Source organism: Mirounga leonina, unplaced genomic scaffold (assembly GCF_011800145.1).
Source record: "Mirounga leonina isolate KUSES-001 unplaced genomic scaffold, KU_Mleo_1.0 Mir_454, whole genome shotgun sequence".
NCBI classification, from domain to species: Eukaryota; Metazoa; Chordata; class Mammalia; order Carnivora; family Phocidae; genus Mirounga; species Mirounga leonina.
The window spans coordinates 17587133-17604426 of record NW_023270763.1 but is presented as its reverse complement, the minus strand read 5'-3'; the positions used below and the strand labels follow the sequence as shown (position 1 = coordinate 17604426).

Genomic DNA, 17294 nt, shown 5'->3' with positions numbered 1-17294 from the left:
CCCTTGGTCGCCCTGCCCTTGGTCGTTCTTCCCTTGGTCGTCCTTCCCTTGGTCGTCCTGCCCTTGGTCGCCCTGCCCTTGGTCGCCCTGCCCTTGGTCGTTCTTCCCTTGGTCGTTCTTCCCTTGGTCATCCTGCCCTTGGTCGCCCTGCCCTTGGTTGCCCTGCCCTTGGTCGCCCTGCCCTTGGTCGTTCTTCCCTTGGTTGCCCTTCCCTTGGTCGCCCTGCCCTTGGTCGCCCTGCCCTTGGTCGCCCTGCCCTTGGTCGTTCTTCCCTTGGTCATTCTTCTCTTGGTCGTCCTGCCCGTGGTCGCCCTGCCCGTGGTCGTGCCCTTGCTCTGTTTTGGTTTCTGTTACACAGACACGCCTGCCTCAGCAGCGGGGTGCTAACCTCGGTGGTTTGAGCATGACAAGGGTGTCCTGCTCGGGGGATGGGGGGGCCTTCCCTCGGCCCCGTGCGTGGGGGTCCTCCGGGCCTGGTGGTGTGGCTGCTATAAACCTTCACTTCCTCGTGCTGGGCGCTTAGGTTGTTCCCCTTTTAAGTTTCCTCCCTTGGCCCGCACCCCCGGGACGGTGGCCCCTGTGGCCCCCCCCCGCCCCCCGGCAGTGACCGGCCTCCCCTCCAGGAGCTGCAGCGGCTGGTACGCCTCACGAGGCAGGAGGCGCACGCCCAGCAGCAGGCCCGGGAGCACGAGGCCGAGCGCCTCCGGATCGAGATCGTGACGCTCCGCGAGGCGCTGGAAGAAGAGACGGCGGCCAGGGCCAGCCTGGAGGGGCAGCTGAGGGTGCAGCGGGAGGAGACAGGTGAGGGACGGGGCGCGGGGCCACCCCGGCCTCGCTCCCGGGGAGGCCAGGAGCGGGCAGCGAGGAGCCGGTGTGTAAGAAGGAGGAGCCTTGACCTCTCTTTTTTCCTTTCCGCACAGAGGTGTTAGAGGGTGAGTAGGGGCCGGAGCCCGGCCGGGCGGGGCGGGAAGGAGGGGGGCCGTGGGCCTGACGGCTGGCCCCTGCCTGACTTCCCAGCCTCCCTGTGCAGCCTGAGGACGGAGATGGAGCGGGTCGAGCAGGAACAGAGCAAGGTGAGGCTGGCCTCCAGGGCCGGACTCGGTGACGGCGGAAGACCCTCCCCGGCCCCTCCTGCCCTTTCTGTCCCCGTGAGGCCCGGTGGCAGGAAGCCGTGAGGCAGCCACCGGGCCCGGCCCCACGGAAGACGTCAGAGTCAGGGGTGGTGTGGAAGGGGCTCGACCGTCCACACCCTGCATGTCCCCGTGCGGCGCGAGTCCCCAGCCCTGCGTCCTTTCCCCCCAGGCCCAGCTCACAGACCTGCTCTCAGAGCAGAGGGCGAAGGTGCTGCGGCTGCAGGCGGAGCTGGAGACCAGCGAACAGGTGCAGAGGGATTTTGTACGACTGTCCCAGGCCCTGCAGGTACGGGGTGGCCCCTTCCCCTCAGGCGGCTCGCCCTAGGTCCTCCAAGGACAGCCTTCCAGTTAGGGGCGTCCTCGTCCTCCTCCCGAGGCTGGCATCGTCCTTCCCTCTGGGCTGTTGCTCAGAGGCAGCGGAAGACCTCGGGCGCCCGTCTCTGCGGCCCGAGCGAAGCCCGCGGCCCGAGCCTGGCGTGCGGCGCCTGCCCCTGCCCACACTTGTCAGGCCGCTCTCTTAGGACCCGTTTCTTCCCTTGAATCCCCGTTTCACCGTGGGCTGGGGAAGGCGGGGCCCCTGGGGGGGCGGGCGGGCGGGGCGGGGGCGGCATTTCCCCACCAAGGGCCCTCTTCCTCCCTCACTGGGCCCCACAGGTGCGCCTGGAACAGGTCCGCCAGGCGGAAAGTCTGGAACAAGTGCGCGGTATCATGGATGAGGCGCCCCTCAGGGACATCAGGGACATCAAGGACACCTGAGCGGCTAGAAGCCACCCACCTTGGGGGAGACTGTCTTTCCCCGCTCCTGAACCCAGAGGCCTGGGCTTTGGTGGGGGGGAGGGTCTCAGGATAGGGTCTTCATCCCCTCCAAGCCTGGGGTTGGGGTGCTGGGGCCACCACTGCCCTCTCTCCAGCACCTCCCCCCAGGGGTGGCTGGCCTCCTGCTCCCAAGGACGACACCTGGGCCGGAGTCCCAGCCCCCCTCCAGGAACCAAAGGTGTAGGCTCAGCCCTGCGGCTTTCTGGCTGCCATGCTGCCTCCTGGGTCCCAGCCCTCCTGCCCCCCCTGCCGCCCCGCCCCAGCCAGACCGGCAGCCGGGCCCTGGGTGGTGGCTGGGAGCCTCTGGCCCACGGCAGCCGGTCCCTCCACACGCGCACCCTGGGACAGGCAGCTGCTTTCTGGACTGCATGACACTAAGATGCTTGTCCCCAGGGGCCCGACCCAGGCCCCAAGACGTGCACAGAGGCAAGACCAGACTTTTCTGTCATTTATTTTCAATAAATAAGCAGCTCAGCTCAATCCGTCGCCTTGTCCCTGCAAGCCCCATGGGGTTGGGGAGGGGAGGTTTTACAAGAGCAGAAGGGAAGGTGTGCTGTCGAGGAGGGTGGAAAAGTGAAAGGGACCCTCGTGTTTATAAACAAAACCGTCGGGGAGAGGAGGGGACGTGGGCGTCTGTGCCACAGCTCTGGCCAAAGATGCGTCACTATCAGGGTGGGGAAGAAGGGGCAGAAGGAGTGGTTACTTCCTCCTTTCATCTTCTGGATCTGGAAGGAGAGGGAAGAATGAGGCAGGGGGCAGGAGGGGAGAGGAAGGGTCCGTCCCAGGCTCTGTGGCCCCTCTCCCCGGCACACTCACCTGGAGGGTCGCCCCGGACTCACCTGTGTCCCAGCCCCCACTCCTCCCCGGCCCGGCAGCCCCGGCAGCGGACAGCTCAGCCCCAGCCCCGCAGCCCCCAACCCCCAGCCCTGCAGCCCAGCCGGCCCAGCCGACCGCGTGGCCCAGGCCGCAGCGCGCCCCGCCGGGAAGCCTGGCCGTGGCAGCAGGAGCTCCAGGGGGAGCAGCGAGCGCAAGTGACCTCGAGGAGGAGAGGGGGGCGCGCGGGGGGCACAGCAGCTGGGGGCGAGGGCGAGAGGGGGGCGATACCTGTGACACGGTTCAAAGAGGTGGAGGAGGGGGGGGACGGGTTATCCTAAGGCCAGAGAGGACAGAGAGACAGAGTTACGGAGGGAGAGGCGGGAGCGGAGGGCCAAGGAGGGCTGAGGAGGCTGCGGGCGCCCGCACAGGTGCAGGGCCATGGGGGCCCGGGCAAGGGATGCCGGTCCTCTCAGGGCCAGAGCACCCCGCTGGAAAGGAAGGGGGGGCAGGCGCCTTCGCAGCGCAGAGGGAGGGCCTGGGGCGAACGGGGCTCGGCGGAGGGCCGCGGCTTACCCTCCAGGTAGTTCCGAGCAACGAACTTGAGGAGCTCATCGAGCACAATGACTGGAAAGGAGATCTTGAGGACCATGAGCCAGTGGGTGAGGTCCAGGGCCTGGAGCTTGAAGATCATCTGGGAGGGCGGGCGGAGGTGGTGAGGACCAGTGTCCCTCTTGGGGGGGGGCCGGGGGGGGGGCCAGGGTTCCCGCACCGCCCCAGCCTGACTCCCTCCTCCCTCTGTGCGCACCCCAGCCCACAGAGGCTCTCCGGCCCCCACCGAGAGGGCTCACCGGCAGAGGGTCGACGTAGAGGATGAGAAAGTGGAGGGACATGGAGAGGCAGATGGAGCCCAGCAGCCAGATGTTCACCCAGGGGGGCATCCGCAGGAGGGACTGGTTCTCAGACAGGCTGTGAAGGGGAGGCCAGGCGGAGCCCAGGGTGGGGGACAGCAGAAGAGAGCAGTGGTGAGCAGAGAGAGGAAGGGGGAGGACACAGCGGCCTCTGGAAGGCGGCCGGGGCGGGCGGGCAGGCCCCACCTGTTGAGGGCGTTGCACATCTCGATGGTCACCAGCACGGACAAGGCCATGGTCATGGGCTCGGAGGCCTCAAAGACCTCGCAGTCCAGGCCCTCAAAGTCAGGGTTTTCCTCGTTGCACTGCATGAAATGAGTCTGCAGGGGGAGGAGTGAGGAGCTGGGATCCCACAGAAGCCTCCGCGCCTCCCTCCTGCTCCCCGCCCTCCTCCCTCCTGCGTCCCCCTACCAGCTGGCTGTAGGTGACATGAGGCCCGTCATCTGCGTACAGGAACCACCAGGCTGCTGCTCCCACGGTGGCCGCACCCACGTAGCCTGCGGTAGAGAGATGGGAGTTGGGGTCACAGCTGGGGGGACGGGAGGTGTTGAGGGCTCGCGGCCGCCAACGGCTTGTTGAGCAAGAGGGCCCATCGGGGTGGCTGCCCCAAGGGAGCAGGTGTGCCAGAGAGGGGGTTAGTCCCAACGGTGGGGAAGGAGTGCGGGGTCCCCCTCTGGCCTCACCCCCAATCGCCATGTAGCGGAAGAAGAGCCAGCCACTGATGAGGGGCTCCTTGGGGCTCCGGGGGGGCCGGTCCATGATGTCCAGGTCTGGTGGGTTGAAGCCCAGCGCCGTGGCCGGGAGCCCGTCGGTCACCAAGTTCACCCACAGCAGCTGCACAGGGATCAGGGCCTCGGGCAGCCCTAAGGCGGCGGTCAGGAAGATGCTGCCAGAAGGAGGCAGTCCCGTGTCCGCCCTGCCTCCGGGCCTGTGGCCGACCCCCCCCAGCCCCGCCAGCCCACCCCACCGCCCCGGGTTCCTCCCGGGCGCCCGCCCGCCCAGGCCGCTCACCAGACCACCTCGCCCACGTTGGAGGAGATGAGGTAGCGGATGAACTGCTTCATGTTGTTGTAGATGGCGCGGCCCTCCTCCACCGCGGCCACGATGGTGGAGAAGTTGTCGTCGGCCAGGACCATCTCGGAGGCCGTCTTGGCCACGGCGGTGCCGGATCCCATGGCGATGCCGATCTCGGCCTTCTTCAGGGCGGGCGCGTCGTTGACCCCGTCACCTGTCTGAGGGCAGAACAAGAAGGTGGGACGCAAACCCTCCTTGGGGGCTGATCCTCCCCTGGGCATCTCAGTCCCCCCCGGGCCCCACCCCCATGCCCCCCCCCCCAGCCCTGCGCAGCCCCGCCGTCCGCTCACCATGGCCGTGATCTCATCATAGGACTGCAGATACTCCACGATCTTCGACTTATGGGATGGCTCCACGCGGGCGAAGCAGCAGGCTCGACGGCAGGCCTCCCGCTGCTCAGCCAGGGGCAGGTCGTCGAACTCCCGGCCGGTATAGGCTCGGTCGGCCACCTCCTCGTTCTCCCCGAAGATGCCGATTCGCCGGCAGATGGCAATGGCTGTGCCCTTGTTGTCCCCGGTGATCATGATGACTCGGATTCCAGCGTCCCGGCACAGCTGAATAGAGCCTGTGACCTCCTTGCGGGGTGGGTCCAGCATGCCCACCACGCCGATGAATGTCAGGTCCGTCTGGGGAGACGGCCGAGAGCGACAGAGTCAGGGAAGGACTCGGAAGATGAGCTAGGAAGGAAGCTCAGGGGTCAGGGGGATGGTGGGAGATGGGGCCTGGTATGCAAATCTCAGTGGGGCCTCGTAAGCCCAGGGGCAGGAGACGTTCCTTGTTCACATGCATGCCTGCAGGCCTGGCACTGCCTGGCCCAGCGGAGGTGGCTGCCCGTGGATATTTCAAGGAAAGAACTAGAACTGGGAGTTAGGGCAGTGGTTTCTGCCTTTGGTGGGGCCACTCACTGGTCTACAGCCCTCAGCCAATCCAGGCTACCTGCCGGGCCACTGGGTCCCGACGAGAAAACGAAGGGGTGGACTCTAGTGCTCTATGGAGAGCCGGTCCCCTGCAAGGTAAGGCCCGGGCACCAGAGCGCAGGTCTAGCCCCGCTCTCGCATCGGGAGGATCTCACTTATGGAACCACGCGCAGAACCGAGAACGCCCAGGGACCACCTGGGTCTCTGCTCTGGCGGCAAGTGCCTCACCTCATCCCGGACAGGCTCATGGCCACCAGCAGAATAACCCTGGACCAACTAGATGGTTCCTATAGTCCTTCCAGATTCTAGGTTCTTTCCTGTGATTTGAGGGGATGTGACGCAGCAGGACCTGACACGGGTGGAGCCGGGGGAGGCGGATGACTTGGGGGTGAGGGGAGGCTTCCGTCTGCTCACCTCATACTCCATGAACTTGGCAGAATCCTCCAGGATCATCTCCTCTCGCTTCGGGGGGGTGTCCCGGGTGGCCAGGGCCAGGCAGCGCAGCGTGTCCCGGCCAGTGCCCCACTCCTTGATCACCGACAAGATCTTGTCCTTCACCGGCCCCGTCATGGGCACCCGGGTGGTGCCAACTCGCACGTAGTTACAGCGGTCAATGACCCCTTCGGGGGCGCCCTAGGAGACCAGGAGAGCTTTCAGAGACCATTGTCTCTCTTCCAGGGTACAGTGATGGGGAGCAGGGATAGGAGAGGGCTCCGGGATTAGGAAGACGAGGGGGACTGAGGCCCATTCTGATTTCTGACCTTGACAAACATCTTGTTGCCCACAGCAGCCCGGGATTTGGCTGGGGAGCAGTAGACAGACATGGACTTCCTGTCCCGGGAGAACTCCAGGGTGAATTCCTTCTTCATTAGCTGTCGGATCACCTGGGAAAGAGGAGAAGGAGACGGAGAGGGAGAGGCCAGACATGAAATTGGTGGGATGAGAATGACGATGCTGTGCTAGAAGGGCAGAGTCCCAGACCCCTTAAAACATAGTCAAAAAGAATCTGGAGGTCAGAGCAGACCACAAGCCAAGTCTCAGACTGGAGCTCAGTCTGGTGCAAACAGAGAGAACTTCAAGACTGGTGCTGCCGCTTTCTTACAGTGTCTAGTTTAAAGCACGACTGAAACAGGATGGCACGATATGGTACCGTCTAGAACTTTCAGTGATGGTGGGAATGTTCCCTAATCGGAACCATCCAATACGATGCCACTGAGTACAGTTATTCAGCATGGAAAATGTGTCTGGTGTAGCCAAAGAAGTGAGTTTTTACTTTTATCTCATTTTAATTAATTTAAATTGAAGTAACTACACATGGGCTCCTAGAGACGTGTTATGGGACAATGCAGACCTACTGCCTGGCATGCAGTAATAAACACGCCACAAAAATGAACGCGAGCCTTTTTCACCAAATGCATCATAGAGATTTCAAAAGAAAACAAGAATAAGAGTAACAATAAATAAAAAATCAGGTGATGTTTATATTAGCATTCGTAAATTTCTTCCACGTACTCTCTACTGATAGATATATCTATTGTTTTCATTATTCCTGTCCTATTAGGTCAAGCAGCAATGGGTGTCTTACGTATATAAAAAAGAGAAAACAAAAGAATGAGGAATGTGAAAAACATAATATACAAGAGGAGCGTAATATACACATTAAGGAAATATTAACAGCAAAATTTTAGGAACAGAGTGGGGTTTGTTCACGTGGACAAGGGAAGCACCGCGATGGGTGGCCAGTCTCTGTGCCCGGCGCCATCCCTTCCAGCTAGGGACATAACAGGAGGAAGGGTCATCGAGGCGGGCTGCAGCGAGGTGGTGGTGAGGGCGCATCGGTCCAGGGGCAGGAGGGCCTACCCAACGTTGGCCTGGCCAAGAACAGCTGTGGAGAGGCCGGCTGCCCGTGCTGGCTGCAGTCCCCACACGGGGCACAAGGCCCTGCCCAGCTGGACTGGCGGCCTCTGCCCGCTGAGGGTCCCTGGGTCCTGGCCTGTGTGACCCGAGGCCAACAAGGGCCCCGTGGGAGGGAGCGCCCAGACTCACCGAGTTGCAGGCATTGGCCCTCTCCACCTTCGAGAGGTTTCTCACGTCTGTGTTGAATACATTCATCTTCTCCACCAGGGTGGTGAGCGCGGTCTCGGTGGCCTCGCCCACTTTTTCATAAACACCTTTGGTCTGAGAGGACAGAGGAGGAAGAAGCAGTAAGTGCCCTGCACTCCCGGCCCCTTGCTCCCACCTTCCCCCTAGAACGGGAAGGGGGCCAGCCACTCCCTCTGCCTTCCACCCAGGAGAGGCCTTGGTACAGAGCGTCCCCTTCCCACGTGGCCTGGTGCAGAGGCCTGGCCTCAGCCAGCTGGAAGGGGACAGAGGGGCTGCGTCAGGGAGCGAAGAGGTTACCTCATTGAAGTCCAAGGAAGAGTCATTGCAGAGGGCACAGATGGTGGCCAGCTCCACCAGCCCATCGTACTGCCCTGAGCGGACTGGCTTATCATTCTTCAAGCTGGCAGCGGGGCGGGGAGGAAGGAAGGCAAAGAGACAAGTAGAGGAGAATAGGGACCGAGACGCAGAGAGAACATGGGGAAAGTGGCAAGGGACAGTCGGGGACGTGGTCACTGATGTGGAGGCCACTCAAGCGGGAGAGAGAACAAGGTCGGGGAAGGAAGAGGAGAGAGAAAGGAAGATAAAACTAGAGGGAGGCCCCCGGGGAAAGAAGTGGGGGGTGCTGTCTGCGGGGGCCACGGGGAGCTGAGGGGAGGGCTTCCGGGGACTTACACCTCTCCTTCTGGAGCGTAAGTGGAACCAGTGATGGAGAACTCGTTGAGGACACAGATGTTTCCGTCCACCTTGTCGATGATAAACATCTGCAGGGAGAGGGGCATGGGCACAGGTGTCTAGCTGTCACCATCCCCGAAGGTGGTCGGCACCGAGGGGAGGCCGCTGCCCCGTCCCTCTCCCGGCCACCCCTGCAGACTAAGCGAGCCTCCCCGTTACTCCCTTGCCATCATCCTCCATGTCTGGTGCTCGTGGCCTCCAAACAAAGGGCCCTAGTTTCTGCAGGCCACACTGGAGGCTCCTTTGGACAAGTCAATAAAAGGAGGCGTGCGCAACAAGGGACACGAGAGCCTGTGGCCCCGCTGTCGCTCCAGCCGCTCGCGGCCAGATCTTTCCCGTTTTGCAGGAAGAGCCTGCAAAATTCAGGGTTTTTTCCTGTGAAATCTCTTGACTTTCAAGTGAGGGCAATCAATTCATTTTTATGAAACAGGGCAGGAGCCCAGTTGCAGGAGCCTGCGGTCTGGCTTTGAAGCCTGGGCTTTGGAAGGTCCCGGAGAAGAGCAGCCCGCCCTGAACTTCGGCCTGCGGTGGGAGGGATGGGGCTTCAGATGGGCTCGAAGAGACAACGGTTCTGTGGTCAAGTAAGTGTGCAAAATGCTGGGTGAAACGAAGCGGAATCCCCCCTCTCTTGACGATCATCCTTCTCTGAGGCTTTCAAGTGCGAGCGAGCACGGGGGTCTCCTCAAGGAGCACACGGTACAGCCCTTCTCGCCCTGGTCTGACCGCACAGCCCTCGAGTCTCAGAACAACAATGTATGCTTCATGGACATGCTCTCTCACAGAACCCTGTTTAGGGCAGGGGCTCTTTGCCCGGGTCCCTGGATGATACCCCCTCTCCCGAACCCCGACCCCTTGCCAAGAGGTGTGGGAACATCTTGGATGGCAGGGGAGAAAAATGACCCCTCTTGTTTTCTCTCTGACATTGAGCATTTCCTCCCAATCACGAATGCAAGCAGCGGACCACATCGATATCCTCAGCGCCTGTGACTGCCAGCGACAGGCCCACAGCTCCTTTCCTAACACATCGCACTGTTGCAGGGCCCTCAAAACAGCTCACTGCTTGAGCACCACTGGACCTGCTACGGAATGCATTAGCCCCAAAGCAGAGGGGTGACCGCGGCACAAACGTGTTTTTAAAATATTTGGTAACTGTATTTCAATTGCTGGTTTCCTCCATAACCCAGTGCATTTTTTAAACAAGGGTCCTGTGTATTTTATTTTATACATTTAAACTATCATCCCGACAGAAGGTCCAGACTGCCGAAGAGTCTAGGGCGCAGAAGAGGTTAAGAGCCCTGGCTTAGGAAATGCTGTTCAAGATCAGTGGGGCTGGGCTGCCCAGGCCCTGCCACGGACGACCAGTCTTGGGGCTGGGGGGCAGAGGGGCCCCCCCCACTCTTCCTTTTCACAGCTGGTAGGGTGGCAATCTATGCCTACCCTCTGCGTATTTCCTTCCCCAGCCAGAAGGAGAGGCTGCCAGGGCTGAAGGGCTGACCCCATCTTTGGAGGGCTCATGTCACCCCAAAGGCCGTCTTGGGAGTGGGAGTCGCCCACCCTTCCCTGACCTTGCACACAGACATCTGGTTGGTGGTGAGGGTGCCCGTCTTGTCAGAACAGATGACAGAGGTGCAGCCCAGAGTCTCTACGGAGGGCAAGCTCCTCACGATGGCATTTTTCTTTGCCATCCGCCGGGTGCCCAGGGCTAGGCAGGTGGTGATGACTGCAGGAAGGCCTGTGGGGAGGAAGGGGAGGGCGTGAGGGACAGCCCCCTAGGAGGTCGGGTCCCTTGGAGCCGGTAAATGTTACCCTACTTGGAAAGGGGGCCTCTGCGGGTTCGATTAGCGCATGGCAGGATAAAGGGAGCTTGCCATACCTTCTGGGATTGCGGCCACAGCCAGGGCCACGGCGATCTTAAAGTAGTAGATGGCCCCCCGGAACCAGGAGCCCCCATGGACAGGATCATTGAAGTGGCCAATGTTGATGAGCCAGACGGCCACGCAGATGAGGGAGATGACCTTGGAGAGCTGCTCCCCAAACTCATCCAGCTTCTGCTGCAGGGGGGTTTTGTCCTGTTCTGTGGCGGCCATTTGGTCACGGATCTTCCCAATCTCAGTGCTCACACCAGTGGTGGCCACGATGCCCAAGGCCTTGCCAGCGGCAATGTTGGTACCCTGAAGGGCGGACGGGAGGCGAGGAGTCGGGCGAGAGGCGACCCTCCTGCTGTACCCTCCCAATGGTGGGCCTCATCTCTCCTCGTGCTGCCAGGTCTCTCCCCCACTGGGGCCTCTGGCTTGAGCACATGACAGCTGGCCCCACATGGCTCACCGAGAAAAGCATGTTCTTCTTATCCTGGTTGACAGCTCGGGGGTCAGGAACAGGGTCTGTGTGCTTGATGACAGATATGGACTCGCCTGCGGAGAAGGAGCCAAGAGGTTTTCAGATGACATCATGTCCTCCTCCCATCCTTCCCAGCCCTGACTCCGGCCCTGCTTGGCAGGACAGGGCCTGGTGAGGACCAAGCAACAGTTCTGGAGGGAGGCTGAACTCTGGCAAAAGCACATGGGAAATCCATCACACTTGGAGTAAAAAGACCTTGACCCGAGCCCCAGCTTGACCACTTACAAGCTGCATAATTGGGGATCACTTAACCTCTGTTCTCTGTAAAATGGGGACGATAATATATAGACTTCAGAACCAGGTCTTGGCGAAAGTCAAAGAAGCTTCTTTATGGGACGGGGCATGGTCAATGACAGAGCACGTTCCCGGGAAGGAGACGCCCCCCCCTCACTCCACTGGGCAGGGGCTCAGGAGCCACCTCAGGCCAGCCCAGCCTTGCCTCCTTGGACCACAGGGAAGGCTCGCTGGCTCTTCACCCTCTCTCTCGCAGTGGAGAAACAGAAGCAGCTGTGGTTTTAAGTGCATTTGGACCCTCCATCTTGTCCTGGAATCTATGGTTCCTCACTTGGGGCTGGGGGGGCGGGGCGGTGCTTTTGAGGCAACAAGACAGCTCTCTGGATGTCTGAATGTCCATGAGGAAGGATGGGGTCGATGACCGCCTGGAGACCGGGCACAAACGTCCTGCCGTCTCCCATGAGCCCTTGGGTTTCAGGCTCGCGATGGTGAACAAAGCTGAGGCATGCTCATGTCACTGGTGTGCTAGGGAGCCAGGAGGGCCTGGCTGTTCTCTTTCATCCACCTGGAGTTTCATCCCTGTGTGTCCACCCAGCTCCCCACCTCATCCCCACGCCCCCTTGAGGCATCCTCCCACCCGGCCCAGCGGACCTGTCAGGATGGACTGGTCAACCCGGAGCGTGGTGGATTTGATGGTTAGGATGCGGATATCTGCGGGGACTTTGTCCCCCACTGTGGAGACAGTAGACGAGAGTGAAGTCAGTTGAGAAAGGAGTTTTCTTCCTTCCCAAGAAAAGCCCGATCTTTGTCTGACTACCACACCGCGTCCTTCAGGTCGCTGGGGCTGGGTGCCCACCCCGGGCTTGAGTCGGGCCCTTGGCGTGGGCTCCTGTAGCCCCAGCAAGCGTCCCCCTCTCAACACTCATTCCAACTGCCCCCTTGTTTCTTTTCTCCCCTCCGTGGGCTGTGAGCCCGCGAGAGGGCCTGGCGCATGGCCTGGCACATAGCATGTGTTCAATAAACATCTACGCTGAGTGGCTGAAGGGAGAATTAGGAACGATCCAGTTGTGTAATGAGACAGCAAAACAGAGAGGGAAACGAGGGAGAAAGGTGGGGAGAGAAGGGCAAGAAAAGAACTAAAAGAAACAGGGTGAATTTGAGAGATGCGCCTCAGAGGGGACAGGAGGTCGTGGAATCACAGGGGGGACATGGGGGAACAGGAAGAACCAGGAGAAAATACGAGAATTGAGGAAAACTGTGTCGAGCAGGACAAAAGGTGGAGACAAGGGATGGGTGAGAAGAGCAGGAGCTACGGGAGAGGGAGGAACCGAAGGGGCGGATGGGAGAAGTCCCACAGGGCCTGGTGGAGACTGCCCAGCAGAAACCTGCCGGGCCCTGGTCTGCACACCCGAGGGAAGGCAGGCAGCCACAGTGGGTGAGGTGAGGGGGCCGGGGAGATGGGCAGGAGAGACGGAATGGCGGGGCAGGAGGGAGCCGAGCAAGAGTGGGGGGGGCAGGCCACAGCAGATGCACGGGAGGGGGTCACCCCAGGAAACCACCTTGCAGGTAGGCTGACAAGGCGGATGATGCCCCCCCCCCCCCCGGGACTTCAGGGCCTTTGAGGAGGCTAATCGCCTCCCAGGGCCTCTGCCTCACCCCACCTAGTCCCACCGATGGTACTGGGGACGGGGTTTGTTGGGCCGCTTTCCTTTCCCTTTTTCTAAGGTTCCTCCTCCTGGGCCAGAGGAAGCTGACAGAGGAGGGAGGAGGTCTGCCACGGAGTTGGGCGGGACACCCTGTCACCCAAGCCCAAGCGATATTTATAGACATTCATGGCGCTGTGACTCCAAACTGTCACCAGGGCAGGACGGCCCTATGATGGTGCCCCGGGGTCTTCAGCCCGCCCTCCCTCCCTCTCCCTAGGCCTCCCGTGGTGGCAACTGGGGAGTCTAGTGGAGGCAAGCAGGCCTAGATACTTTCCCCTCTGCCAGGGGCCTGGAGAGGTGGGAAGGCCTGTGCAGGGCAAATATAAAAAACGCTGAAGGGGGCAGAATCCCAGTAATCTTAGCCACTCGGCCCCCACCCCTCCCTGGTCAGGCATTAAGTGTCCCTCACCGGAGAGGCGGGGCCCTTCCTTGAGCTCCCCTCCTCCCAGGTCCCGTGCTCCCTGCTGGGGCCTGAGTTTCCCTTACATGGTTGGGGGCTTGAGCCTTCAGCCCCCCTCCTCCCTTCTACCCTTACTCCTTCCCCTTCAAGAGGCCTCAAGGGCACCAAGAGGTCAAGATTTAAAGCTGACCAAGCTTGGGGGTGGGTGGAAGGAGAGAGAAGCCAGGCCTCAGGAGGGGGGTGGAGACAGGACCATTGGCAGGGACTGGGTTCCACCTGTTGCTTGCAAGTGCAGGGGGAGAGGAGGGGGAGCAGGGGGTCCGTCTGAAGCGTCAGGGACAGGACTGGCTGTTCCTGCTGAGACTCTGACAGGGAGGGGTGCTATGGCCATGGTGCCCTGGGATGACCTCCTGAGGAGTCTGAGAAGGAGAAGCAAAGACTCTGCCATCCCGGCTACCTCCCAGACAGCAGAATCCCCCCCACACCCCCCGGCCTCACCATACGCATCCTCTCGGCCTCGAAGTCAAGGTCTCCCTTCCTGGACTACTCACTCCCATCACTCACCGGCCACCTCCACGATGTCCCCGGGGACAATGTCCCGAGCCTTGATCCTTTGCACTGACTTGCGGTCAGCCCGGTAGACTTTCCCCATCTCGGGTTCATATTCCTTCAAAGCCTCGATGGCATTCTCTGCATTACGCTCCTGGGGGGACAGGGTGGAGGAGATGAGGGTCATCAGAGGGAGGAGGAAGGTTGTGGAATGGGAGGGGACTGGCCGGGCAGGATTAGGAGGGGCAGGGGCCAGAGTCCTGGGGGAAACAAGGACATGACAGAGGAAGAGGCAGGTCACGCAGTCCTGGCTCCTGGCATCGGGGAGTAGACAAACCCTGCATGAGGGTAGGTGTGTGTGTTGAGGAAACTGTCATTTATGGCCTAAGACAGGTAAGGAGGTTCAGAGGAGAGAAGAAAAGAGAATCAAAAAATCAGCAAGCAAGGGACAGGAAAAGTAGAAGGTGATAAGGGAAGAGAAGGAAAACCAAGCTAGCATTTATTGACCTGCTACTATATGCCAGGCACAGGGCTGGGCACTCCACAAGCATCATCCTGTTCCATCTCAGCACAGCTCAGGGGCAGGATTATTAGCCCCATTTTACGAGTGAGGACACTGAGGCTGAGAGAGGTGAAGGAACTTGCCTGGGTTATGGAGCCAGCTAGTGACAGTGGGAATGCCGGCCTCCCGTCGGCCTCCCGTCTCTTTCCCGCACTCTATCCCCTTTCCAAACTGGGCATTGGGAACAGAGAACACTTCCCAGAGGAAGTGACGGAGGAGGAGGAGACTGGGAGGGAGGCTGGCTTTGTGTTTAGTGTCAGGATGTGAAGGAGTGAGGCGGGGTCACAGCTAACCTGCCAAACCCCCACGATGGCGTTGGCAATGAGGATCAAGAGGATGACAAAGGGTTCCACAAAGGCAGTGATGGTCTCTTCGCCTTCCTCAAACCAGGCCAGCACCTGGGGAGCAGGGGAGGGAGACTAACGGTAATAAAGCCCCTCCAACACATAAAGAAGGGTAACGAGAGCACAAACGTGCGCAGGAGCAAACGGGGCTGGGCATTGCAAGGATACAGCAGCCCCTCATCGGATTGAGGTTCCACACACTCCAAAGTGCAGACTCACACGAGCGCTGCCGCCGCTCTCATGCAGTGGGAACCGGCAGGTGTAGACATGCACAACCCGGGGTTTAACTGGGCATGCTTTCGGGTTTCCCTGGCCAGGTTGTTGGACTGCAAACAAAGCTCACAGGACACCCAGGCCAACGAACCCTGCAGCCACATCCATCCCACAGGAGCCAAAACTCCATAGGGAAAACCCTGTGGTCCTTGCAGACGCCGGGGGGAGGGGGGGGGCCCGCACAGCCCTCCCCAACAGCCCAAGGCAGGGAAGCTCCAATTTCATGAGGGAGCAGGAGGGGGGATAGTGTTACGGGGCCTCCTGTACACACCCCACCCCAGCTGTTGCCACTGCCAGGCAACAGCCACAGGCAAATGTCAAGGAGCAAATCTGAGAAGGGAGAAGGGAGAAGGGAGAAGGGAGGCCCTGCCAGCTAGTACTCAGGGGCCCACAGGGCCTCCATGAAGGAGACCCGGGGACAGGGAGACTTCTTTGCCCCCAGTCTTGTCTTCCGGCAGGACTAAGATGTTAAGGAAGAAACTCCAGGAGGCAGGCAGGCTGCTGGGGGGGGTGGGTGCTGGGGTGGGGTGGGGGGAGCTCCGGGGCCAGAGAGGTGGCGGCCCTGCGCCTGCGAGGGGCCCCCCGGGGAGGGCGGGCAAGGTCAGGCCGGGCGGGTGAGGAGGGGGTCCCAGGAGTTCCAGCCCTGATGGGCGGCGGGCAGCGGAGCCCGGGGACAGGTGAGGGGCCCGGCTGGGCCTTCGGGCGCACTCGGAGGCACCCTCACACCAGCCGCTCTTTCCCGCCTCTGGGAGGAAGTCTTCGCCGCGACCAATCGGCGCCAGGAGGGCGGGGCGGGGGCGCCAGGAGGCTCGGGGATTGGTGGAGCGGCTGCGCGCCCCGGGGCATGCCGGGAGCAGTGGTGGCCGGAGCGCAGGCGAGTCTGAGTCTGAGCCTGAGCCGGGGAGCCCGGCGCTTGGGGGGTAACCCGAGCCCTTGAAGCCCTTGAAGCTGCGGGGGTGGCTTAGCTTCAGTGTTTTGGCTGAGAACACCCTTAAAGCTTAAAATAAAACCCGCCTGTGGGGTGTGGAGGAGGACCGAGGCGTACGCGCATCAGCGCCCCCCGCCCCCCTCCGTCTGGAAGAGGATGCTGAGGGCTTGGACCAGAGGAGCTGAGGAGGCGGAGCCCCCCGCCCGTAGATGCTCCAGAGCCCCGACCGACACCCCAGCCGGCCCCCAGATGCCTGCCCACACTTACGAAGGAAATGCAGGCGGCCAGGAGAAGGATCCGCACCAGGAGGTCTTCAAACTGCTCTACCACCAACTCCCACAGGGACTTCCCTGGGGGCAGAGGCAGGGGAGGGGGCCCCTCCGGGTTAAGGTCTGGCGGATGAATGGCTGGGACTCTAAGTGCCGGCTGGGATCCAGGGCCTGAGAGTGGCCTGACTTCCAGCCCAGGCCTCTTGGTACTGAGAGGGGACTGAGGGAGCTCACTAGGAGTCCAGAAACAGGCTCCTCAAAGTGGTAGTGGGCAGTTAGTTGCTCAAGGGCTGGAGGCCTCATGGAGAAAGTGCTTGGAAACTCCTGTCCCCAGCCAGACTCTAACCTCTGGGGAGGGTATTTGCCTCAGGAGTCAGTAGGGAGAAGGTGGGGAGAAGGGAGTGGGGCACGGTTGGCGGGGAGGGGGGGTCATTAAGAGAGCTTAGGGATTCCAGTAACTTACCTTCTTCAGTAGGGAGCTCTACCCAGGGAAAAAAGAAGAAAAGGACATATTCATTTGGGGTTCAGTCTAATGCCTCCCACACCCAGGATTCTGGCTAAGGTAAGAGAATCAGGCCACCAAAAGGGCATCTGAGGTTCACCAAGGTCATCCCATAAACCTCCCCAAACTCTGAGTCTCAGGGACCTTGTCTTGTCAGTATCCTCTTACCCCCTGCAGTCACTGGACCATGGCCCAGCTCTTCCCTAAGGTACTCTGGAGGGAGAGACTCCAGTGTGTGTGTGTGTAAGTGTATGTGTTTGTGTTGTGGGGGAGCAAGAGGGCATTACTGGCCTCTCCTCCAAGAGACACTTACCATTGGGGCCGTATTTCTCCAGATGCCGCTTCACTTGGTCCGGGCTAAGGCCTGTAGTCTCGCTCACCCCAAAATAGGCCAAACATTCTTCTGTGGTCTTGGAGTGTGCAGCCTCCATTGTGCTCCCTTCCTGGGGGCCAGGGGGTGGTGCGCTCCTTCTGGGGGGGTTCTCACGCTTCGGGGGCCTTCCTCAGTGTACACCTGCCTGTTTGTCTGGGGTTCTTGGTTTTCTCTCCTGCCCCCCCCCCACGTTTTGCTTCCTTCCACGAAACTCTGACCCCCGTCCCACTTGCAGCAGCCGGCCACCCCCCCAACTCC

General features: G+C 61.1%; 2 protein-coding genes across 3 annotated transcripts in view; one reads left to right on the top strand and one right to left on the bottom strand.

Moving 5' to 3' along the window:
• RABEP2 (rabaptin, RAB GTPase binding effector protein 2) overlaps positions 1-2429 on the top strand; it is a 13887-nt gene extending 11458 nt beyond the window's left edge. Inside the window, exons 9-13 of the mRNA XM_034989000.1 lie at positions 624-801; positions 921-932; positions 1018-1073; positions 1303-1419; positions 1788-2429. Of these exons, the coding sequence (XP_034844891.1) occupies positions 624-801; positions 921-932; positions 1018-1073; positions 1303-1419; positions 1788-1889 (465 nt within the window). The 3' untranslated portion in view covers positions 1890-2429. The remainder of the gene's footprint in view (positions 1-623; positions 802-920; positions 933-1017; positions 1074-1302; positions 1420-1787) is intronic.
• On the bottom strand, positions 2383-17294 carry ATP2A1 (ATPase sarcoplasmic/endoplasmic reticulum Ca2+ transporting 1). Of its 2 annotated transcripts, XM_034988995.1 has the most exons (23): positions 16977-17294; positions 16625-16642; positions 16160-16242; positions 14641-14745; positions 13801-13939; positions 11782-11862; positions 10825-10910; positions 10373-10670; positions 10065-10231; positions 8440-8528; positions 8065-8167; positions 7711-7842; positions 6426-6548; positions 6079-6297; positions 5038-5373; positions 4685-4905; positions 4357-4559; positions 4085-4170; positions 3860-3993; positions 3614-3731; positions 3339-3456; positions 3054-3099; positions 2383-2674 (listed from the first exon to the last, which is right to left on the bottom strand). In XM_034988995.1, the coding sequence occupies exons 1-22, from the start codon at positions 17092-17094 to the stop codon at positions 3095-3097; spliced, it is 2982 nt and encodes a 993-aa protein (XP_034844886.1). In that variant the 5' UTR covers positions 17095-17294; the 3' UTR covers positions 2383-2674; positions 3054-3094. The 2 variants fall into 2 exon arrangements, with proteins under 2 accessions (XP_034844886.1, XP_034844885.1); XM_034988994.1 differs by lacking the exon at positions 3054-3099 and having other exon boundaries at positions 2385-2674.